Source organism: Tenrec ecaudatus, chromosome 7, assembly GCF_050624435.1.
Source record: "Tenrec ecaudatus isolate mTenEca1 chromosome 7, mTenEca1.hap1, whole genome shotgun sequence".
Classification (NCBI taxonomy): Eukaryota; Metazoa; Chordata; class Mammalia; order Afrosoricida; family Tenrecidae; genus Tenrec; species Tenrec ecaudatus.
In genome coordinates, this window is record NC_134536.1 from 45,059,089 (window position 1) to 45,085,464 (window position 26,376).

The 26,376-nt window shown below is 42.3% G+C and overlaps 1 protein-coding gene across 3 annotated transcripts in view; it reads right to left on the reverse strand.

Moving 5' to 3' along the window:
* NCOA7 (nuclear receptor coactivator 7) overlaps nt 1-26,376 on the reverse strand; it is a 190,584-nt gene that overhangs the window by 141,061 nt on the left and 23,147 nt on the right. For all 3 annotated transcript variants that reach the window (XM_075554596.1, XM_075554598.1, XM_075554595.1), the window contains exon 2: nt 19,023-19,133. In XM_075554596.1, coding sequence (XP_075410711.1) covers nt 19,023-19,072 — 50 coding nt within the window. In that variant the 5' untranslated portion in view covers nt 19,073-19,133. The remainder of the gene's footprint in view (nt 1-19,022; nt 19,134-26,376) is intronic.

Consider the following 26,376-nt stretch of genomic DNA (forward strand, 5'->3'; position numbering starts at 1 on the left):
GTTTCGCCCAGTGTGGTGGGGTCAGATCAGGCACAATTCCAGCACTGTGAGACTAACCCTTTACGGGAGTAGAAAGCCTCAATCTTTTTACCCTCAGAGCAGCTGGTGGTTATGAACTAGTGACCTTGCAGGTAATACACCATCGCCAGAACTCAGTGCAAATAGGGTATCTAAAACACTAATGTGGGAACTGTTCGGTTTTGCATTCGGCTAAGAGTAAAACAGCCTTCTCAGAAGCAGGAACAGAGAACATCGTATCCCCAAGCAGAGAAGTGGCTGTGGCACCAGAGGCAGGGCAGCAGGCTTACAGAAGAGATAAAGTGCCTCTGGGCCTTTATCAACACTACAAAAGCTTTGTGACACTTGCCTAAGTGTGGCTGAGAAGTCAAGTACCAAAGAGAGATGGGCCTTCTGACCTGGCTGAGAAGCAGCACCACAGGAAAAAGAACTGCATCCTTTAACTTTTCTCATTCTGCTTGCTGTACCCTATGACCTTTGCTAATAAGAACTGGATATTGTACTATCTGTCAGTTCTATGTGGCAACGAACTGTCAAACTCAGCAGGGGAGAGTGCCAAGGAGGGAAGGTTTGTGTCAGAATAAGGGTGACATGTCTGACCTCTGCCTCACAGAAATTGACCTTGGTTTGACATTACGTTGGATTCTTCTTCTCCCTCCTGTCGACAGACAAGGTCAGATGTAGACTCATGCCATTTTTGTCAGTAGCTAATGTGTTCAGCTGCTAACCAAAAATGCCGCGGTTTGAATCCACCCAGAAATACCTCAGAAAAATACTAGTAGTCCACTTCTCCAATTTTCCTCTTACACACATGGGTCTCCATGAGCCAAAGTCAACTCAAAGGCAACTGGTAGCTGGCAGTATAGGAGGAGTACTTGGCAAAAAAGACTTTATAACTGGACACGAGCAGGAAGAAATCCTGGCTCCATAACATGCTAGCTATATGTTAAGGAGTTAGGATATACCAATCCAAGGATTTTTTTTTTTTGGCCTGTTAATCAAAGAAAACCACACCACCTCTCTCAAGGAGGTGCTCTGAGAATATCTTTAAAACAAGCACTCAGGACAAGGAAGTCCATGCTTCCATCAATGCTCACAAGTGAAATTTCAGAACATATTCAGGCTCTGGGTGGGCAAAGTGTGCCTAACTTGTCTTGTGCTTGAGCTCCACAATTACATCTTCCAGTTCTCCCTCTCTGATGGATTACCACCACCAGCAGAAAACATACTCTAGTACCTCCTCCTCTTCCATCTTAAAAAAAATCATCCTTCCTTGGCTCCCACATTCCACGCCCCACCTCCTACCATGGCCCTACTTTTTTACTTTACTTCTCAGCCAAGTTCTCAGAAGGACTTGCCTAGAAGAACTGCCTAGAAGTCTGGTTTCCAGTTCTTTCTTCCTATTTACTTCAAACTCTCTTCTTTTTCATCACTGCGCTGAGGCTGCTTTTACGCAATCACCAACTTGCAAACTGTAATTGATGATTGTCAGTCCTCTTCTTCATACCACTCACACACTTTTAAAATTGCTGACCATTCCATCCTTGAAAACTGCTCTTTTCTCGTGGCTGACGTGATTCTACCTCTTCTGAGTTTATCATGCTCTAGCTCCTTCACACCCCTAAGTGTTAGCTATCCCAGTTCTGCTGTCCCATTCCATGGTCTTGCTCTTTTCATGTTACCTTCTCTTCCCTACATGATAGCATTCATACCCACGGCTGAGGCCAACAGCTCTCAAATTTCCACCTCATCCCAGAGCATTCTGTGTTCCCTGTTTTAGTTAATGCTACCACAATTCACCCGGTTGCTCAATTTGAATTTCCAAACACACTCTGTAAGGCGCTACACGGCCTGCCCCAGCCATCGCGGTTCCTGATTCAGGAAGCTGTCAAGCTTTTTCCTTCCTCCAGATGGTTTCTAAGTGACTCCTCTACTAGGAGCGGCGCCCGGCTCTCCTTCCCTCCAGCCCTTCTCCTCAGCACGTACATAATGTGGCAAACTCTGACTCGCGTTGGGGGTAATCATAAATATCATTCCACATTCCCCTGCCCCTCCCCCCTGAGATCTTCCTGAAGTATCACACCCATCAAAGGTAGATAGTACATATGCAGTTTTCCTTAACTTTCCCAATAATTTGATTTTTATCTTTGGTTCCTGAAAAATAAAATGAAAACAAAAACACACCAAACAACCAACCCCCAAACCTTAGGATTTAAGTGTCCTCAATGATTGTACCTGGCTAACACATTAGGTGCGGTGGTAAAGGGACTCTGGCCAGGCCGAAAAGATCCCCAGCATGACAGCTCCATCGACCTTAGGGGAGTCGGGCTGGGACCTGTGCACTCTGATAAGGTCCCCCAGGAACGCGCTGAACTCCATGGCTTCCCAGCTGGTCAGCGATAAGCACATGGGTGGGAAGCATGTCATGTGGGACACTGCCCTGAACCCCACCAGACTTTTCCTCAGGTATCTTGTGGGTAACCTTTCTTTTCTTTCTGCTATTATTCTAAGTGTAGCGCTTGCTATACATTTTGTAAGTCTCTTAGCTAATTATCAAACCCAAAGGAGTGATGGGAGCTGGCAGTTCGGAACTGAGGAAAACCAAGGCTGGAGATTAAATACTGACGACCCACCCCCCACCTCCCGCCATTTGTCACCAGCAGGTTAGCAGTGAGGCTGTTGTGGAGACTCCCACACTAGTGACTACTGTCTAGCACTCTGCTGTGAGTTCTGAGGCAGCTCAGGTCCCTGGTCAGTGAAGTGCGGTCTGGGAGCTGTAGCTGGAACCAGCCGGCTATGTAGGAAGTAGGAACTTGCTTATCTTCTCAGTGGAGGGCAGAGTGGTGGGTTCTGAAAGTCCTACATGACTTGCTGCGCTTCCCTTGCAATTCTCTCTTATAACACTTGTTAAGTTCCCATCATAACAAATACTACAACTTATGATACACAAATCTGTGTTTGTTTAATGTGTTTAACAAAAGTAATCTCTACAAGTGAAATGCGATCTCTATAAGGGTATCATGGGTTGAGTTGTGTCCCCAAGATGATGCGCCAACTTGGCTGGACCATGATTCCCATGGTTTGTCAACTGTGTAATGTAATTTGGCAGTTATGTAAAGATGTAATAATTCCCCATTATATGACCTGATGTGATCAACACATAGTTATACTGGGATTACAGTGGGGTACAACGTCCTAACTCAGTTCACAGACTGGATCTGAAGGGGACTTTCCTGGGGTGTGGCCTGTATCACTTTTACCTGAAAAGATAAAAGGGGGTTGAAAACTTGATAGATAAGCAGGGACCTGGAAAGAAGAGTTAGGAGTGGTGGAGCCTATCCTTTGGACCTGGGATCCTTGTGCTGCCAACCTCCTAGACTCGAGAGAACAATTGTTACCAAAATACATGGAAATGTCCAAGGAATTCTGGGCCCACAGATGCTGAAAGGAGAGAGGCACCTTCTTCCAGAGCTGACAGAGAGAAAGTGTTGTCCTACAGTAAGCACTGTACATGTGGGCTGCTAGCCTCCAAAGCGATGAGAAAATAGATGGTGTTTGTCACAGTTGTCTACAGTGGTATCTGCTGCAACAGCACCATATATCTCAGACTAAGGGCAAGGATCACTTATGTTTTATCACTACCTCCCTCTAGGTTCAAAGGGTTCAGATACTGTCTGAAATACCAGCAATGGATTCATTTTTCTCATTATAAACACCTAGTGTTTCAAACGCAGGAGTAAAAAAATCTCATTTGACGCTAATGAAGTTGAGTACAGCAAAGAACTCATAGAAGTCCTCAGTCTCTAGATACATTAGATAATATAAAAACAAGATGGTCATTTATAAAAATATTAAAGAACCAGTTTTTATTCTGCCCTGAATTTTTTTCTTATAAAAGAAAAAAAAATCCTGACATTCACTTACAATTTTGTTTTTTAAAATCTAGCAATGCAGTTCATTTAGCCTCATAAAAGGAAATATCCCTAACATGCACCTCCAATATGATAATGGAAATGGAGACGACCTAGTCCCCAATGACCTCACCAGCATCTGCTTCAATTACGCTCTGAAAAAGAAATAACCAAATTGAGTTCAGCTTTCTGCTGTGATAAAAAGAATTTATCTGAAATATCAACTCATCTGCTTTAAATTACATATTACGTAACTTCTAAAGCCTCTTCTAGCTTTGGGCTGTGAAGACTTTGAACCATGGCTGTCCCAGTTAGCAACAGCATATCCTTATACACCGAGGGAAAAGAACACAAAAGAACGCAATGATTACTGCCTTGGCTGAAATCATCCGCATCAGTGATTTGATTTAATGCACTCCACCTATTTAAAAGTGAGATTCACCCATTTTGATTCTATTCTGCGCGTGGAACAGATGTGTCCTTGAAAATATATACATATAGTATTTTAAATGCCAAAAGGTAATATAGAAATGTTGGTGTTTTTTAATATCAAAATGAACATTTCAAATGTAAAGAGCCTGGCATCTTATTAAAGAACTCGTCTTTTGGCCATCTTATTTCTCTCATTCAATTTACACATCAAAACTCATTAACCTGGAGTCGATTATGACTCAGCAATTCTACAGAACAGAACTTTGTTCCAAAGTCCCTAAAAATATCTCTGTACTAAAATCAGAAAATATCTGTTTAGTACTTTAATGTACTCAGCCCTTTTATTATTTAGTTCAGTAGTTTCCACTTATCCTTGGACGGTAGTTCCTAGCACACTATAAAATTCAATTCTACAAGTTTAATGAAGAATGAAAGTGAGTAAGGGTACAAGTTGTGAGGTTGGGTACAACATAGGTGAGTACTGGATCTGCCAGTGTAGTTGTGTGACCTGAGGCAAGTTACACCATCCGTACAAGTTTAGCATCTTCACTGTAATGGGAATGATGGCAGGACCTACTTGATGGGGTCCTTAGGGGTTAGTTGAGAATCCAAATCTGTCTCTGATATCTAGGAAATATTTAGCTTATGCTACTTATCATTTATTGTGAATAACTCTTAGGGGCAGGGGTACTAAAAGAAATATAAAAATGAGAAAAAGTGACAAATTATGGTGGGCAAAAAAGGCAGAGAAGCTAAGTTACTTCTCATATGATGCATTCTAGGGCAGACTGCATTTAGGGTCCCAAAGGAAGCACAGGGAAGGCGAACAATGCCTGGCATTGCCTAGCAGGGAAGGCTACGTGCTACATCTGCTTGTGGATGTGAGGTGGTGGTGGTGGCGGCGGCAGAGGAAGGACAAGTAAATGAACTAGGTAGGACCTCAAAAAGACCGTGCGATGGTTAAAAATGAGGAAGACTTTGACAAAGTCATGTGCACACCACGATGCATGAAATGTTTACCAAAGGGGATTCCTTTGTCCACAGAAGACAAAGCTGCAAGGGAGCAAAGTATGAGACATGAAGCGAAAACTAAAGTAGGAGCTGAAGACAGGATAGCATGGCGTCATACCCGTCAGCGCTTTGAGGTCCGAGAGAAACATCTGAGAAACACAAGCTGACAATCTGAACTAAGCGTCAGGAGGCAACTGCACGGGACCCGGAGGCCAGAGGGGCGAGGACTGTGGAGCTTGCAGACACGTTTGGAGGAAGAGAAATGTAACTTACCACTAAAACCGCCAACAGCTGAAGTGCAAGTCCGAACTACAAAGCTTCAAGGCTGGGGGCACAAAGCATTTTCTGGATCAAGGCTCAATTTCCACTTGCTGAAGGGGTCTTTCTACCAGCAAACTGGAAAGGCTTAAATTTATGGGATGAAAGTAGTTCAAGGCCAGATGCCAAGTTGAAGCCTAATGTCTGTGTGTGGGGTGGGGGTGGCCTGGGAGGCTGTGACCAGAGTATGTTTATGAATATGCTTCATGAAACACTCCCTAAAAGCTAGGAAACATTTCATGTTGGTATTTATTCTGATGCTTTCTCAATTTGTTCCCATTTATCTTGTATTCCTCATTTAAGCAGTATGTTTTCATTACAATTCGGTAGTGTTTATGTGTCAAAAGCACAGTGCTGAAGGCTTCCTAGATTGACTCGTTCAGTGCTCACAGCGACCTCACAAAGTGAAAGCTATGATTACTCCCGTCTAGAGAAAATCAATCTATACCCTGGTCACACAGCAAGTACGTAGTTCTACAGAGACCAGCCCCGCAGAGGACCCAAACACAAAGGCATTCCTGCTTTGTCTCCAGGGGAATGCCAGCTGAACAGAGGACAACTGCACTGGGTGTCCCTCTAGGGCCTGGGACAATCTAGGGTAGAGTAACCTGGGATTTTAGGTTCAAAAAGACATCATTAACCTTGACTCCTGAAATTAGTTTCAGAGTGATACATTACATTAAGTATCTCACATGAGAACAGGCACTTTATGTGAGGCTACCTTGGAACAAGTTGGCTGATAGGTTTTGGATCAATAAATTACAAAGAAGTTAGCTTTTCAGTGACAACAAATAACCTTACTCTAAGCTCCAAAGAATCTCCAAGTTAATCTCCAAGTTAGTCATTTTCAAGTTAAAAAAATAGTTCACAATAAAAATATTTCTACATTGTAAGTCAATGCATATATACTTATATTTAAAACATCATCTTCATAAAATTTCATCATCTAGACCACACAAAGTATTCTGGTTTGTTTGTTTTTTCATTTATTTCAGTCTGGTCGTCTACTCTGTTCCATCCAATTAAAAAAAAAAGCTATTTGCTATCCAATAACTTGATTTCATTGGGGAATAACCCACAGCATGAAAAGACAATGATATGCAGGGAATCAAATCAAGTAGCTCAGTCCAGTCCTTAAAAATGAAGCAAAAAGCACTGGACTGAATTGTTAATAGCTAAATGTCTTGTAAACTTTCATGTTAATCTGTACAAAAAAGTTACTCATTTCCTAAAAACATTAACAGATCAAATTTAACCAAATGGCAAGCAAAGGAGTCCAATCTCAACCAAGAAAACAGGAAACCTGAACCTGAAACAACATTACAATCCATGCAGGAGTTGATTGGTAATCAGTAATCACTTCAGAGGACAGCAGCAGCTTTTCCATAGGAAATGGTTTTGAAAGGGAGTGAGTTGGCATACTTCCTAAGAATACTTGCTGAATGCTGAATAAAATGATGATAAAAATAAAACTTCACAAGCCATTTATACTTCACATCAGAGAAGGGTTCTTTGACAAATACTTAACACATTTTATGTCAGGCACTATTTAGTAAAGCACATGAAAAGTAAACTCAACTAGTGTAGTCTCCCTCCTCTTGAAAGTAGGCAGACTGAAAATGCATTTAGAAAAACCACTGAAATCTAATACTTATATATGAGGCTGTTCTTGGGCAGTGCTGTGGGCCACAGATTTTTGTCAGTTGTTGTGGAGCCAATTCGCCAATTCACTAATTCATGATGGCCAACATAGGCCCTTACTTAACAAAAGGCACCTTGATTTTAAAAATTATGAGGCTTTTAAGATTTACTCATATTCATCAGACTCTTCCTGGTTCATTAGCTATATAAACCGATAAAAATTAAACACATAAAAATAATCTGAGCTAAAGACACATAGACTGGGATCCTGGGTTCGCAGCCTCCCTCTAAAGGATGAACAACTCCAGGCAAGTAATTTAACCTCCTGAACTATAGAGTCATCATTTGCCCTTAAGCCTACTCAGGATCCTTTTGAGAACCAAGTGAGAGAATGTGTGCCCTGTGTCAAGTACCAACCAAGGCTATTAACTTTCACTAAAATAGTAGGTCTAGTGAAACTGAAGGGATAAAATGGGCAACAAGCAAGATGGCAGAGAATTAATGTTTTTCAAATATCAACAGCTGTTCTCATTGCTTTTCATACATCAGCTCATTAAAAATCTGAGATATGATCAAAAATCTGAATCTAACAATTGGCAATAATAAACTGTACCTCAAATCTCAGACTGAGATGTAGTCAAATCTGAGAACAGTCAAATCTCTAATGGCCTTTGGCCAGCAGGAATGCACACACACTGTTAACTAAAGGAGTTAATAGACCATCACACCACTCAACCCGTGTGGTAGAGTCATTCTCAGCACAAGTGCCATGAACAGATAGCTGTTTCTTAGGGTTCAAAGGCTCGTTCTAGGTAACCAAAGAGAAGAAGTGATCCTCTCTGTCTTCAACTAGTGCCGTATATCAGCCAGCCACTGTTCAGGTGACACCTATCAAAGAATCTTCAAGCATATTTCTGCATTCATTTATATCATAGGCAGTGATTCTTTTGAATCAAGATGTGACCCTGAACAGTTGAGTGGATCCCTATTGTGGTAGTTACAGAATCTGGTGCCAACTTGAGGCTATCAAGAGTGAAGGGACGGAGTTTAGCCTATTAATTAGGTCGCTGCTTGATGACCTCATTTGGAGGTTCTATGGAGAGAAATAGCTCACTGGGGGTGGGACACATAGACTCCTTGTGAGACAATCTGGTTGACAAGACACATGGAGCCACACTAGGGCCCTGGAGCTGTAGGAACCATGTGGAGACTCCTGTCAACGCTGAGATGCCTTGACTGTCACTGGATCCACACGACTTTCCTCCCAGAGGCCTGTGATCTTCCTGCATTGTGTCATTGCATGTGTTTAGTAAGTCTGAAGAGGAATGTAGACTAAGTATTGGACATATGGGCTAATATCGGATTTATGAACTTGATCTGGACTGGGCTGGGATGTTTCTCAATATACAACTGCTGTTTTATATAAAGTTCTTTCTTACACACGAGTGTCTACAAATTTGTTTCTCTAGTCAACCTAGACCAACACACCTGTAACACAAAAAGCCCCAACTTAGCACAGTTGGGATATGCCTGGCTGCCATTCCCCTATGCTTTGATCAGTTACTATTCTGAAAGGCACCATGCTGAGTGGATAAAGTTGATAAGAAATGCAGTCTGGGGTGTTTTCAAATTAAAACCAAGTGGTTGTTTAAAGGGGCATTTATAACTTTCTTCAATGGTAGAAGCTAGGCTTTGTTTCTCCAAATTAATTTACGACAGTGTTGCTGTTGTTGTGTGCCACTGAGTCAATTCCAACTCGTAAGGATGCAACCCGTGACACAAGGGACCTTCTCCACAGGGTTACCTCTGCTGTATCTTCATGTAGGCAGACTACCAAATCTTTTCTTCTGCACAGCCTCTGGTGGGTTGGAAATACCAACCTTTTTGCTAGTGCCCTTAACCATTGAACCACCAGGAAACCTTAAATTTTAATTACTGCACTATAAATTAATGTTAAGCCAACAGGAATGCCAACAGATGTCTATTCAACCCACCCTGTAAGCAACAGCAAGCCACGAAACCTGTGTTCTCCTGGCCCTGTTGTGTCACTAAGTTGCCATGAGGCCGTAGGCAGCACTGCAGAATGTAAGCTCTGGATGGAGGACAGAGCTGAGTTCCAGACCTGCCTAAACTACCTGCAGTAGAACTTCAGTGGAATTATTAAAAACTTTAAATCTAAACTTCACTATGAAGATGAAAGTTGTTATATAACACAGGTTTGAGGGCAGATCATCTGGATCAATTTTCCTAAACCCTTTCATATCAAGGCACTGATTAAAGAAGCTAATATTTATATAAGTCTACTTTGGAAATATTTGGGCTTTGGTTCCAGACCATAGCAATAAAGTGAATATCTAAGCAAATGTGGTGAAGAAAGCGGATGGTGCCGGCTACCAAAAGATATAGCAGCTGGAGTCTGAAAGGCTTGAAGTTAAGTGGCCATGTAGCAGAGAAGCAACAAGCCCACATAGAAGCACACCAATCTGTGTGATCATGAGGGATCAATGGGATCAGGTAACGGGCATCAGAAGACCCCCCAAGCAAAACATAATAAAAAAAACATATTGTTGAGAATTTGGAGGGTCAGAGCAGAGACCCAAAGCCCATCTGTAGACAATGGGACATGCCCTCACAGAGAGGTCAAAGGGAAGAAATGAGTCAACCAGGCACAGCTTAGCACCGATGAAACACACAATATTCCTCTGGTTCCTTGAGCTTCCTCACCCCCCACTATCATGCCCCCAGTCCTGCCTTTCACTGCAGGCTAGGAGCATGTGCACAGGTACAGATAAGAGCTCATGACACACAGAATCCAGGAACAGAAATGTTAATGGTGATACCAGAAGGGTAGGGTGAAGGTGGGGTGAGGAGGGGAGGGAGGGGGAACTGACTGCAGTGATGGATGTATAACCATACCACACCCCTCCAGGAGGACAAACAACAGAAACCATGGGGGAAGGGAGACAATGGTTGGTGTAAGATATGAAAATTATAATAACAATTTATCAAGGGGTCACAGGGGGAGGGAAAAAAGAGGAACTGATACCAAGGGCTCAATAGAAAGTAAATGTCTAGAGAAGAATGATGGCAACACATGTACAAATATGCCTGATACAACTGATGTATGGACTGGTATAAGAGTTGTAAGAGTCCCCAATAAAATTATCTTTTAATAATAATTTTTAAAGTGATACATTGGATTTACAGTGTTGGCAAATAATCTTGGCAGAAGAACAAACAAATCTGTATAGAAATAAATATAGACAGAATGTTCCTTGGAAAAGTTGTTGATGAGACTTCATCTCACATATTTTAGACATCTTCTCAGGCGCCACCAACCCGTAATAGGAAATCATGCTTCGTAAAGTAAAAGGGCTGGAAAAGAAGGAAGACTAAGTAAAATGGACGGACACAGGGACGGCACCACTCGGCGGCGCAAACAAAACCAACAGTAACGAGGATGGTGCGGTCCTGTTGCGCGTGCGTGGGGTCGTCGGGGAGGAGGATCCAACTTGAACGTACTCAGCAGCGGCAATAGCTACTTCTTATCCATTTTTGTTAACAGCATAGAAAAACGTGTTAATCACTGAATGGTGGTTATTACATGTACAGAGAGCGCTGTTTTGGAAACATACTCCAGACATCCGTGGACCCTTTCCCAATCATGATATTACCTAACATGTCATTTGCTCTCTCGATAGTGCCTTCTACTTTCTAATTGGGTTCGAACTATGGCCATTTCACATTATACAGGTGTTATTCCAGTTTACTTTTCATGCCTTTGTTGGCTATTTTAGTAAAGTGAAACTTAGGAACTTCCCTGAGGTTAAAAAGATAGGCAGAAAATGAAAATATAATTACAAGTTTGTCTGCTTATAAATTTCCATTCAACTTCATGTTAACTTAATTTCCTCCACTACTCATTTAATTAGTTTTATTAAATGTATTGCACAATCTTCTTTTTTAATACTCAATTTTAGGCAATTTCACTGTAATTTTGTTCAACCTTTACCTGTAACCTGAAGAACTGAATAGAAACCAGTATTTTTAATGCATTAATAAAAGTGTATGAGAAACTTTTAAAAATTAAAAAATAAATAAAGTAAATATCACAATAAAGTGAGCCATATGAATTTGGGGTTTCCCAGTTTATATATAAAAGTTATCTTTACACTAGGTAGTAGCCACTGAAGACTGTCTAGCATAATGAAAGAGACTGAAACAGTGACCACATGCTGTTGGAAAGATATCTCCAATTTGTAAACAAACAACCAAACAAAAAAAGCACTACCCGAACCACAATAAAACAAGGTACACCTGTATCACACCCTACACTACTAAGATGCTTTCCAAAGGTAAAGGTGAAGACCCTGGCTCAGGCCACCCTAGACCCCACCTGGCTACTTAGCAAGCTCTGGGAGTTGGAACCTGAGCCATGATGGGGTGTCAGGCAACACCAGCATCGGAGTCCTGATTACCAGTTAATCTGTGCAAAGTGCCATGCATGTGATTGACAGACACTTTTGTCTCATAGCTCTCGGGTCCAGCTGTTGAATAAAGGTCCCTTCGATCACTCAGGGGTCTTTGGGCTATAGAATTACACTGGTTGATTCTCCTGAATGCAATTGTATTCATAAGCAATGCATCGTTAGGAATTTGGACTTTGTGACTGCTCCCTCCTTCCTGATATGAACAGGAGCAATTTGCAGGATGACCAGATGGTAGGAACACGAGAATTCTTTTGTGGTAAGATGAAAGACATCGAAAGAGTTGGGAATTACCTGTTTTGAAAGGAATGCCTTGGAACTCACTGTGCTCAGAGGCACTTTGCAGATATTATCTTCATAGCTGTCTTGGCTTCAGGGTGTGTTCATAGGACAGGAGCTCTCCGTTGATTATTATAGTTAGAAAAAGGCTGTACAATGGGATTCAAGTATCAACCTTCAGGTCGTGGTGAATGGGTACAACCTCAACAGTGTAGTCACAGGAGCAGATCTGGTGCAGCCCTGGTCCTTTACATTGTGCCCTACTGGGCTGCTTCTTGCGAATTTGGCTGGGACGTTTCCTTCTGCAGAGTGATCTTATTATTGGGCTATTATTAGCCATCTTTAACAAATGAACAAAAATGGAGGGAAGTTTAGAAAACATGCTCATGGTCTTCAAACACTAGGCATCTGTTGATGGGTGACGTCATGGCCAAGGCAAGAAGGGGGAGCGAAGGATCAGAGGAATGGAGATGAGAGGTAAGGTGATGTCTACAGGTCATATCTTTCACCAGTGAGATTGATGACAGAGGTAGTAGAGGTTATGGCCCACCTTCAGGAAGATGAGGCTGAAAGGCAAGCATCGCCCTTGTGGGCTGCACACTCCTGGTTCTGCTGTTGATGGGAAACAAGAGAGTGCCTTGGTGGGTGCGGCAGTTCTGCTTTTCATGATAACCAGGAATGAGCTGAATGGAGCCAGCAAATCTAGGACAACATGAACAACACACGGAGTGCTGATAAGTCTTTATCACCAAATGTACACTCCCAGGCTCTTTCCAACCCACAGCGAGGGGAGAAGTACACCGCCTACAGAACATTACTGTGGGTTAACCTAAAACAAATGTGGGGCGGAGGTGTATTTCTAATGTCCTAAATTAGTCTTTCATTCTGAAAAATATGTTTTAAAGTAATTTTCAGACAGATACACAAATGGCATAAAGGGACTACAAAATTCACTAAATGGATTCTAAATTCTACAAAATCAAGCCATGCCAAAACGAGTGTGGGCAGCAGGAGTCTTGTGGCACACTACTGAAGTTCTCCGCCTGCATTCTAACCACGAGGGGAGGAACGCAGCACCAGGGACCCTGGGACCTGGGTTCCCACAGAAAGCAGTACACAAAGCAGAATTCACTTTCGTGCAGGTTTCCTTTGGAATGAAAACCCGTCAGGTATCAAGGAATTAACCCGCATATGCAGTACAGGGGGATCAGTGGGTGGCACAGCCAGTGAACACTGGGCTCCTACCAGAAAGATAGGAGGTTTGAATCCAGCCAGAAATGACTCAGAGGAAAGGCCTTGGGATCTACTTTCAAAAACCCTTTGAAAGCCTGCTAGAGCACAGTCCGTCCTAGTCACACATGGGCTCACCAAGAGTTAGAATTGACTCTGCTGTCACTAGTTTGGTTTTGGGTCATATAAAGCCCTCATTTCGTGTCTATACAAATCCTTTGCAAAACCATAGGGAAAGGTCTCATGAATCATTCAAATTGGAAGAAACATACAAAACTACCCTTGAAGATCCTGAAAACCAAGGGAGCCCAAAACACAAGTAGCTACCTGGTAACAAGGCAATCTCCTCCTGATTACTGACTCAGTAAGGCTTATCCAGAATGAGCCTGTACAGTGTGGATGCTGATCCATGCTTCTATTCAGGGTTGCAGGCATATTCCAAGATAATCAGATGTGCTTTATACAACTGATGTATGTATATGTATGGATAGTGATAAGAGTTGTATGAGCCCCTAATAAAATGTAAAAAAAAAAAAGGAAACATGTTTGACCCCAAAATTGTTCATTTAATTCCAGAATTGTTCCCATGAGATTATCTAAAATAAGATTCCAAGTGGCTTTGACGTAAAGTTCAGAGAAAGAGAGAGCATGCCCACAGGAGAAACATCAACAAAATACTGGTTGGAGAGGATTATTTACGCAACACAGTTGGATGATGTTTATGAAACTACTAGGTAAAGCACACAGAGTAAGCAGTGGCTTTTCACTGCTCAGGGGTGAAAGGGATCAGGGTGAGGGGAGAGAGTGTGAAAGCGATATTTATGGTTTTTGAAGCAGATTGTGGTGCAGGCAGACCATCAGGATCCATCTTCCTTTCAGTTTCCTCTGAACACTAGAAATCTCTGGAAGATGGTGTCATCCAGTTTATGGGAGAGTGTGGTTTCACCAGTGTGGCCTTCCCCTTGGCCTGACTTTGCATTCCTCGCTAGAGATTGTACTTGGGCTATCCTTTTGCACCTTGGTCCAGAGGAATGTGCCTATGTTTTCAGAAAATTGTGTCTTAAGGCCAAAAGCTTCGTCAGAGGCATTTGAAAAAATTGATAACTTCGGCTGGGTCTTTCCTGATTATGGGGTTTTTTTTTAATTGTTTTGCTTTTGGTTGTATTTGATTTTTTGCTTTTCACAATGTGACCGTTTTCTGGCTGCCAGGTCTAGCTGAAGTCAGAGCTTGTCTGTTGTCTCTCTGTCAGTTCCCTCTCAGTAATTGTTCACTGTGACTCACTGTTTCAACAGCACAACTGCTCTTTGTCCTGACTCTGCTGCCCTATGCTCCCATGGTCACAGTTCAGTGTTTTTGAATATGTGTTCCTTTTCATTGTTAGGATACTTTTCAGAAGGGGTCATAGAAACAATGGCAACTTAATTGCACAGTCCTGGTTGGAACAAATGATGCTGTTCTTTTAGAACAGTTTTGGCTTGGATCTACGCTTACTCTGTTTTGACAATGCATGAGAAGAACTTCAGGTATAGGGAGCTATACTTTATTCTGAATTGAGCAAGCCCAAATAATATCAGTTTAAAGGGTTGTCTTTAAGGTATCTTTGCAGGAACAAGAAGTTAACTCTGAGAAGGTTATTCATGAACCACCCTAACCCTTATGATTGCAGTCATTTAGGGTCAAACTAAGAAGGCACCAGCAGGTTTTCAATCACTGCATAGAACACACAGAGGCCAAATATAAATTTTTTAAAGCTTCATTTAAAGTCACACTTCATGAAAAAATTCAACTCAAAATGAATGACAGATTTAAATATAATATGTAATACTATAAAATGTTAGGAAAAAACATCAACGAGAATCTTTTAGTTCTATGGCTAGGCTAAGCGTTGTCACGCTAGACACCAAGAGCTGAACACATAAAAAGTAAATTTAATATAGTGGATTGCATTGAAATTTAAAACGTTTTCTCGTAAAAGACCATGTTAGAAGGTTAAGACCAGTCACTGAGTGAGAGAAATAAGCTGCAAACTCCATATGCAACAAACAACTAGTGTCTGATATATGAGGGGGCTTCAAAAGATTGTGGGAAATAAAATGTGTTAAAAAATAATGGAATTCTTCATTGAACTTCTTGAAGTCCCCCTCAGATAAAAGGATACCCCAAAACTATCAGTTAAAAAAAAGAGAACACATAACTCAATTAGGAAATGGGTAAAAGACATGAATAGACATTTCACAAAGGACATAGGCAAAAAAGCACCAAAAGAGATGTTCAATTTCACCAGTTATTAAAGAAATTAGACCAAATGAGCTATCATTACACACCTACTAAAATGGATAAAATTAAGATAATAGTAGCACCAAATGCTGGCAAGGATGTACAGAAACTAGACAACTCATATACTGCTGACAGGAATTTAAAATATGACTACTCTGGCAATTTCTTACAAAACCTAGCATATTTATCATATATAAGATCCAGCTATTGCATTTCTCGGCAATTACCACAGAACAATGAAAACACATGCTCACACCACTGATTCTATGAGCTCTATCGGTAATAGTCAGAAACTAGAACAACTCAAATGTCCTTCAATGAGTGAATGGTTAGCAAAAACTAAACAAAACAACAAAAAACCCCTATGATACATCCATGTAATGGAATCATAATCTTCAGCAATTGATTTATAAAATAAATGGACAAACCTCTAGAATGTAATGCAAAACGGGGGGGGGGCACATCTTAAAAGATGACCTGCTCTACTGATACCATTAGAACATTCCACAGTATCACAGTACGTCAGCATCAATTCAATGCCCTATAATCATAAGAAGATAGCATTCTTGAAATGAGAAAATCATCAAGATGTGGAACAGATTAGTAGCTGCCAGCTGGAGGGAAGGAAAGAACCATCACCGTGAAAGGGCTGGTTGCTATTGCCGTCAGATGCCATAGGGCCGGTCTCAACTCATAGTGATCTGTGCACAAACTACACGAGATGAAGTCTCGCCATCCCTGTCTGTAAGCAGCATTCTGCCTGCACTTTTTAACGAGACAGAATTATTTGTTCTTTTGGCAATCCATGGTACTTTCAATATTCTTTGCCAACATCATAGTTCAAATGCATTGATTGCTTTTCAATCTTCATTATACAATGACCAACTCTCACATGCCTTATTCAAAGGTCAACTTTCATATGAGATCATGTAAAACACCATGACTTGGGTCAAGTGCATCTTAGTCCCCAAAGTAACATCCTTGCTTTTCAACACTGGTGCAGCAAATTTATCCAAGACAAGGTTTCATTTGATCTCCTGACTGCTTCTTCCATGAGCATTCATTGTGGATCCACGTCAGATGGAAATCCTTGACAACACCAATCTTTCTCCAATCATCATGATGTTTCATATGGGCCCCACTTGTAAGGATATTTGTTTCTCTTACACTGAGTTGTAAAGGCTGAAATCCTGGATCTTCCTCAGCAAGTGTTTCAAGTTCTCCTCTACTTCAGCAAGCAAGGTTGTGTCATCTGCCTATCGAAGGTTGTTAATACACCTTCCTCCAATCATGATACCACTTCTCCTTCATATAATCCAGCTTCCCTGATTATTTGCTCAGCATACAGATTGACTAAGTATGGTGAAAAGATACAATTTTGATACACTCCTTTCCAGATTTTAAACCATGCAGTATTCCCTTGTTCTACAACAACCTCTTGAATAAGGTTGGTAGACTCTACCAACATCAATTCATGAGTTGTGATTTTGTATTATAATTCAAAATATTACCATCAGGGGCAAATTAAGGGTGTAAAATATCACTCTATATTATTTCTTACAACTACACATGCATCTATAATTATCTCAAGATATATATTTTTTAATTACTACATACTTCTTTAGACATGTTATCAGGAGAAACCAGTTCCTGGTACAGGAAATCATGTTTGGTAAAGCAAAGTGTCAGTAAAAAAGAGGAGCCTCTCAAAGAGATGGACCGACACAGTGGCTGCAACAGTGGGCGCAACCATAAGAACAGTTTCATTAGGGTTCCTGTGAGGAGAAATCAACTAGATGGCACCTAACAACAACATATAGTTCTTCCCATTCTGTTTGTATCTAACACTTCACCCACTAAATGCCTGATGTCTTCCTTACCCAAAATATCTGGCTATTCTTTCTAGTCCGAAAACCGGGAACTATTCCACTATAATTCGCCGTTTAATGCTTGCTTTTCTACAAACTCTATTCAGGGGCTACTGTTTTTTAACTAAAGCATTACCCTGGGAGACAACACTGTATTTCCATAGTGACTGTTACTCACTCAGAATGGATTGCATAAACAATTGACATCTCTGAATCCAGTTACTCTTTTGCTAATGGGAGACAGAGACTTCTGTGTCGCAGGTTTACCATGAATATATGTAAAATAAGAAAGACAGCAATTTGCACACAGTAGTTCCTTAAAGGTTTGCTTCCTTTATTTTCCTACTAACAATAAAAAGCCCACCTTAATTTCTGGGTAACACTAACCCCTCCGACTTGATTTTAGTCTCCAAGGCCTACCACAGGAAAAGAGCAAATGTGCCTTTAAAGAGCCCGCACTGGGAGTTGGGGAGGGGCCGGAGTGAATTCAGTTCTTAATTATTTCAACTGAAGAGAGAATCGTGATCACTCTAAGCCTCTGTTCTCACTCTGGATTTGAAAATGTTCCGACTATCAAAATGATGCGTCACTGAGCCCTGGGTCTAATGGCTGGTTACACATGGGTGCAGGTCGAAACCAGCAGCGGCTCCTTGGAAGAAAGGCAGATTTTCTGCTCCCGTAGTCACAGTCTGGCAATTCTACCTTGTCCCACAGCAGTGCTTCCCAACCTTCCTAATGCCAGGACTCTTTCATATAGCTCCTCAGGTTGTGGGGACCCCCAACCATAAAATTCTTTCCACTGCTACTTCATAACTGTAATTTTGTTACTGTTATGAATCGGGTGAGTACTGTGAATGGGCCGTTTGACTCCCAAAGGGGTCACGACCCACAGACTGAGAACCGGTATCCTACAGGGTCACAATGTGTTTTAGGAACTGACTAGATGGCAGTGAGTTTGGAGAGTTTGTGGGGGGGGGCATATCATTTATTTTATTATGATTTAGTGAGTGGCTATAAATAGTAACTGATAGCATAGATTACTTTTACTCTGAAACCAACAAACATGTATATATTGGCATACACACACACACACACACATAATAACGAGGACTTCAAGGATACAATTTCTCCCATTGCATCCACCTACAAAAATGGTTTTTAATAATAGGCTTCTCTCAAGGTAATAAGCTTTAGATAATAGGTCACAGATTTGTAATTGCCGTTCAGTCAATGAAGCCACAGAGCAGTGGGCACTAAGTACTAAGGATTTAACATGCAACGCCTGTTACTAAAGGTGGGATTCATTTTGCGGCTCAGTGCACACTGACAGCTAGGGTCTCTCAGCAGCACAGGCCTGTCAATGAGAAGAACCATTTGCTATTCCTCTAAAGAAGGGGGGAACCACACAACACAAGAGGTACTCAACTCCTGCTGGTAATCTGCTCTGTGGGTGAACAGCCACTAAACACCAATGTCAAGCTGTACTTGAGAACAAAGTCCCTTCATTTTTTTTCAAGCCCTGGTATAATTTTTCAAAGGGAATGCTTACCGAGCAAAATAGCTTTGTTTCCGTTCCTTCTTCTCCTCTTTGGTGTCCATAATACACGGTATGGAAGCACGTAGGTGGGAAGGCCCTCTTCGGAATCAAGGCGTCATACCCCTGGAGTAGAAGCAGAAGCACTGTAAATGGGGATGTTGTGACAGGCCAACACAAGATTAAGCCAGAGTGGAGCTCCGTGGACCAAAGCAAATGGAAGATAAACTTTAACCAGGGCACACAGGCACGTGAGTCCCATACGAAATACAAATGCCCAGGGAGAAACAAACAAACAAACTATAGTCAGAATGCTGGTGTTCACCAATAGACTAAAAGGCAGAGCGGAAAAAGACATCGATGTATTTTCCTCACAAATAACCATTAATTCCCTGGGTGCCACTCCCTTTGGAAAATGTTAGGCTAGATAGTCACATGATAGTTATCTTTTCAACTTTAAACTCACAATCATTCTTCTCAAGCAATTAATAATGAGTATGTTTCCCACATAATTAACTACCATAAAAAGTATTGTTACAGGAATGTTCTTTCTTTGAAAATAAAACCTCCAGTATTCTATTTTCAGAAGCAGACTAACTAGTCCATCCCACTTCGGTAAATGTGGAAACGAAGCACAAAAACTCGGGAAACAATTCTCCAGAATGGCTTTATATGCTTGCCTTTTCCTCTCCCCACGCCCCCAGCCCCCAGCCCGCAGTTCATCATCCCAGAAGTACGTCAACCTAGACTAAAAAGCGGCTGACAGATCAGTCCTCCCCAGGAGCCACTTCACCATGTCACTCGCCTGCTCAAACATCGTCACCAGCTACTTCCTGATTGAGTCAGTGATCTAAATTGCCTGCAGAATAGTGAGCCCAATACCTATCTTGTTAGTCCAAGGAAATGTCACGGTTAAACAAAATACATTCAATCAAAGCAGTTAATTCATTTCAATAAATAATTCTACTAATCATCGATATGAGGGATCCTTGTGTTAGTCTGGGTAGACTAGAGAAACAAATCCACAGAAACTCATATGTATATACGAGAGAGTTTTATATAAAGGGTAAGTGTACATTAAGAAAGCATCCCAACCCAGTGCTGTCCAAGCCCATAAATCCAACATCGATCCACAAAGTCCTACTCCATCTCACAAAACACACGCTATGATGCCGACTGCAGGGGGAAAGCCGAGTCAGTGAGCATGTAAGCATCTCAGCACTAGCAGGGGTCTCCACACAGCTGTTCCAGCACCCAGGGCTGCATCAGGGTAAGTCCATGTGGCCTCTCCTCAGGGATGTCTTGCAGGAAGTGAGTCTCGCCAGCTGAAGCAGGGAACTGGCTAAGGCAGCTGCACCCTGATCCGACCATCAGAGAGCAAGAGACCGGAAAGCAGAAAGGTGAGGCTCACCAAGCCATTTATCTCTCCACCCTTCAACTAATTCCACGTGTTTATCTGCCAGGTTGGCACAATAAACCTTAACTATCTCAATCCTCAAACAGTTCATGGAGAATGCATTTCATGAAAAAACTATCCATGGATTTCAAACCAATGTTTGTACTATAATTAACATACTAGCCTCTTGAGCCATGTCGAACAGGATCTGGTTTGAGGAACTAAGGAGGACAAGCATCGGTTTAAAAAGGAATCCCAAGCAGAGCAATAGGAAGGCCACTAAAATTGACATAAGAAAACACATCAAATTTATGATGAAGGAATGGTGGCATGATTGATGCTTCACCAAGTTTACAATGCAATCCAGTGGTTTACAAATGGATAGCTGGTTTTTAGAAGGGACAAGACAGGTGGAAGGTGAAGCCTACAATGGCAGATGGGCCACCTCCCTCTGGTTCGTACCCTAGTTGAGGAAGACCCCCAATGAACAGTGGAGACACCGGGCACCACCATGCACATCGCAGTTGGTTCAGATTTCACTCTTCTGACAGAACAATCTAAACTGAGCAAAGTTTCTGCTTGGTGGTGGCCAAGTGGCTGCACCTAGAGCATCTGTAAGCAGAAGCAGTCTGTTAGTAGGAACTTAAACAGAAGGGATCGAAATCCTGACGCGGTTCTTCAAAGACATGTCATACTGCCGTGCCAGTACTTCCTCTTTAAAAAGACTAATGGAAACAATGAATATGAGGTGGTGGAGGTGACTCAAAGTTAGAAACCTACGGGTTAAGAGACAAGTTTATGGCAAGCAAGGTTTTTGGGGAGCTAAAAGCAGTTTTGCTGGTTCGCTTTCTAGAGAACCAAATCATGATAATACCTGGTTATTAGGAGAATGTTTTGAGAAGGTTAATCAAAACTTCCTCCAAAAAATGCCAAGGAGAGCTACACCTGAGTCTTTCTCAACCACGACAATTCTCCTACTTGCTCCTTGCTCTAAAAGAAGGGCAATTTTGCAAGAGTTTCCATGGGAAATCATTAGGTGTCCACTTTACGGTCCTGCTTTGGCTCCCGGTGATTTCCCCCCACCCCCCATCTTAAAAAATTCCTTAAAGGGCACCATGTTTACTTCAGTCAGCAATGTAAAAAGGCCCTCAATGATGTCGGTAAATGCCCAGGACCCTCAGTTCCTTAGGGGTGAACTAAATGGCTGCTGGCATCACTCACAAATATGTCTTGAACTTAATGAAGCTTTACATCGAGAAAGTTTATATATTTACTTTGAATTCCATTTTTTCGACTAACATTTTGAACATCCCTCTTATTACAGAAACGTCTGATAAATATCAGAGGCCAAACTCAAATGAGACATGCTATCTGCCCGACTGGTTTTACATTTCGAGACAAGTTTAGTACTTCCAGCCCATGGGGCATGTTCGACTGTGAAGGAGGCAGAGGAAGCCACTGAGTCCTGGAGGAAGAGCCCTTGTCCACAGAGAGGTCTCGCCCCACACACTCCCAGTTTGAAGGCTAAGTATGAGTTTCCCAGGCGAAGGGCAAGGCGAAGCAAGCCTAAAAAGACAAAAGCAAGAAGACCGAGTATTTTCCTGATGCTCCCGGGTTAAGATGTGAAGTGAAGCAATGGCAGAAGCAAGGATGAAGATCAGGGAAGGATCGGGATCGTGGAAGGACGTACATGCTAAGGAGCGCGGTGTAGATACAGACGCGAAGAGTTCAATCTACTGGGATGGTGGCATCGAGAAGTTATACGCTGCCCACCCCTTCTCTTCACCTACGGGAGGCGCCACTAAATGACAATGCTAAGCTCAAAGCAGCCGTGACCAAGTTGGCGAGAGCCAATCCAAACCTTTCCCTATTCCTGATCTAAGGGAAAGGAAACCACCAGAGGGTTTTACAGGAGAGGCTGTGCCAAGCCTTGACTGCAGAGGAGGGATGTGAAAGGCCTACAACTAGGACGCAGTAGATCCGGTAGAAGGCTGTTACAGTAAACTTAGTTGAACAGAAAGGGTCCAATCTTAGGCAGTAAGAGTTGGCATTTAAAGAGCTTGGATGAATTAAAAAAATTATTAAGAGTCAAGAGTTTGTGACTCACTGAATATAGACAACCAGAGAAATGAAGCAATGAAGAACAACCCCCAAGCTTCTGCTTCAGGGATGGGAGGATCCAGATGCAGAATAGGATCTAGAATACATGAAGAGGGAGGGCAGACAGTATGCGGTATGGGGGGGGTGTCAGAAGGAGATAGGGGTTCAGCTTGAGACATGTGGCCTTGGAAGTTCCTGTGGAAGTTCATGGGAAGCATTCACCAGGCAATTGATCATAAATAGATATTTAAAGCCCAGGCAAGTAATGAGGGCTTGAGAAACAGATGTAGAACTACTCAACATCTGATTGTAGTTCAGGGGGAAAAAGAGAAGAACAAAAACATGTTGAGATCATCCTGGAAGACTGACAACTATGCAAAAGTTCTGCTGGAAACAGTGCGGGATTCACGTTCAACCGTGCCTCCTGCCTGACTTGGGCTCATCCTTCAAGGGGTTTGCCATCTATTCCAGGGAAATATGATGTGAGCAGACAGCTGAAGTGTAGGAGAGTAATTTAGGGCCAGCCAATGAATACTTGGGATCTGAAAGACTCAAAGTTCAATTCTGTAAGGGGTGACAATGTAAGCTTTTCAAGGCAGGTAGGATGTCAATGGGCCAAGAGGAGAGGGAGACATTAGAGACGGAACACCTGAGCACAGGTGTGGATGTGAAAAGGCCAGAAAGATCCAGGGCACAGTAAGGATGATAGAGCGGCTCCCAGGTAGGGGAAGCGAACGAACCTGATGGCCTGCCTATCCCATCATTTACTACAAGACAGCTTCCATATGTATCACTTTTCATTCATGTCACCACCTTAGGAGTTGAGTATTTTTATTTTCTTTAAACTAAGGCTCAGATATGCTAATTAATTTCCCTTCCTTCACACAGCACCAGGTGTGGTGAAGCAGGAATTTAAATCTCGTTTTGCAGTGCTTTTCAATAGCTTTAGGAGCCAGGAAACATTTGGAAAAGAGGGAGAAAAATAAAAAGGTTTGGGTCAACAGTGTCCAATGCCTCAGAATGTATCGTTCGGTTCAAAGGGATGGAAGTGATCCCTGGGGGAGGACCAGTGAGGCGCCCTCTAAGGAAACCGTGGGTCTTGTAGACAGAGAAGCCAAGACCCAATGAGTGAGGGATCTTGGAGGGGAAACTAAAGAGGGGGGCGACAGTGGCTGAGTCGTCCAACTCTTGAGCTCTTTCACACTGTGAGCTCTGCAGAACTCTGCACTTTATCCTTACTCTTTCTCCAAGCTTACGAGCAGCCATGCTCTGATTCGTGCCTGTTCAGACGGCCCACCACCTAGTTTTAGAAAGCCTTCCCGACCACGTTTCTATCTGCTCCTCTCTGTTCTGAGCTGACTTCACGTAGCACCGACTACTTACTGAGAGACACTCATTCCTGCACTGCGTGACGATGCCACCTTACCGACCCTCCCCCGAACCCCAACCCATTCTTCCCAGGAAGAATCCTCCATGTTTCACATTTCTCTACCCCCACGGGCCACCCCCCTCCCCATTACCCAGCACAGAACTCGGCAGAAGAGCCACATAAAAGCTAAGCAATGAAGTGAATTAACTCCGATTTGGGGATAAGGCCAACTCTTTAACAGGTTGTTATAAATTTAAAAACCTTCCCATATTAAGAACTACTTGGGAGCAAGGGTGTCCTTTGCTCTCTTAGCGAGTCGCTGTGAGCTGGCACCAACTCGAAGGCATGAACCGCCGCCACTCAAGCCGGGTGAAGACTCAAGACGATTCTCCGCAGATTCCAGAAGCCATTAGAATCCCGGCTTCCGGGCCCTGCTCTGGGCCAGGTGGTTTCTGTAAAGTTCTTATCTGCCACAAATATGTGATGAACGCTGTTTATTAGATTTCCCTCATGAATAGCAATGAAGTCATAACAATGTAATTGGAAGCTGACCTAAAAAAGACCATTTGGTTCCAATGGGAAATATTGACAACAGTAAGCACATAAGAAAAAGATTAAATGATCCAAGAACTGACATCTGGCGCTGCCGTGTCTGCTCCGAGCTGGCAAAGCTTACTTTCTGTTTTCATATTGTATTGGATAAACTCTAATGAAATCTGCTGACATTTGGTTTAAGTTTCTGCATATTTTTTTTAATTCCTTAACCCAGACAAAGGCAGTCCTTCCAGGTCTAGATAACCAACAGATTCTCAGGAGGAGAGCAGCAAACATGCTGTAAAGTGATGCCCACAGAGCACCGCCCAGCAGCCTTCCTGCTCCGCAGAGAAAGAACCAGGCTGCTGCACCGCGCTAACGGGAAGGACAAGTTCCATTACAGGGCTTACCAAGCGCTTCTGAAAAGCCCCTCTTTCGTTGAAGGTGGACTCCTCCTGACATCAATAAATTTCCGATTCTGCCAAACACTGAATTACAAGAGCATCCTACATTGACTGTCTCTGACAGACTGCAAGGCATTTCACAAGGGAGCCGAAGATGAATGTTCTATCTAAATACGCCTTCTTGCGATCTCAAATCAGAATAGCCAATTTAAACCTAAATTCATTTCATTATTCAAATAAAAATGAAGTATGCAAAACCCTTACCTCTAAGTGCTGTGCTGAAGACAAAGTATTTTCTGTATTATCAGCAAAATATACCTTGTACAAGACCACAGCACCACTGAGAACTAACAAACAGAGCTCCTGGCGACTCCCTAAGTACATCAAACTAATGTAGCCCCACCCACACAGCACAGAGTGGTTTTCTGGCTACACAACCAACACACCACAGCTCTTGAACACTCAGGTACAACTAATCAGCACTATAAAAAGACCACTGTACCCATAAATTCCATCAACTGTTTTCCCAACAACATGTTTCTTAATATACAAATTAAATTAGGCAAAATCATGCTCTGAGGCTTGGCCACACTGGGTTTGACTTAGTCAAGGAATAGAATAAAATGTACCTTCCCGTGTAGATTTTCTGTCTTTGAAAATACAACAAAAATATGACAGGAATTCAAACCTGAGTATCAAGGCCATGTGGCATCTAATCAAAGAATGCACATTTAAGTTTCCCCAGGTGAGACCCGTGAATACTCTCTTGTAAGGACAATGTAAAAAGAGATACAAAAAGCAACCACATCACCATCGAGGAGCTGAAGCCCTCAAATAAACAAATGCATGTCAGAAGAAGAAAACAAGTACAATTATAATTAAGTAAATAAAATGTATTAAAGGGGAACCCATAGTGTGTGTATGTGGGGGGGGGGCGATTGACAATGACAAAACGTACAAAGGACTAATCTTTACAGTCTATAGAAAACTGTAACACCTCAATAAGAAAAATCCAAATAACCCAATGAGAAGTGGTGGAAAGGGTCACCCATGACGACCTCCTAACAGTCAACAAACTTATGAAGAAATGTCCGTGATCACTAGCCATCCAGGAGATGCACATCAAAACAACAATGCGGCTCGATCGTTCACAGATGATCACAAACAAGTACAAAACCCCCCAAGAACCCAGAAATGAATAAATGCTGGAGATGCTATGCACAGATGTGAACCCTTCAACACCACTGGTGGGACTGTAAACATGTATAACTACTGTGAAAAGTTGTATCAAGCTACATCTAATAACTGGGAACAGAAATTCTATATAACCCAGCAATCCCCCTGTTGGATATATCCCCTAGTAACAATCATGACACAGACATACACACATCAGTGAAGCTCTGTCCCCAATTGCAAGACAATGTAACAAACTAAACACCCATCAGGATTAGAATGAATAAAGAACCTCTGGTACATACACACAAGGGAATTCTATGCATCCCTAAAAAGGATGCTGAAACAATGAAGCCTCCACCGAGACCCAGAATGTTCTCAGAGAATAAATCA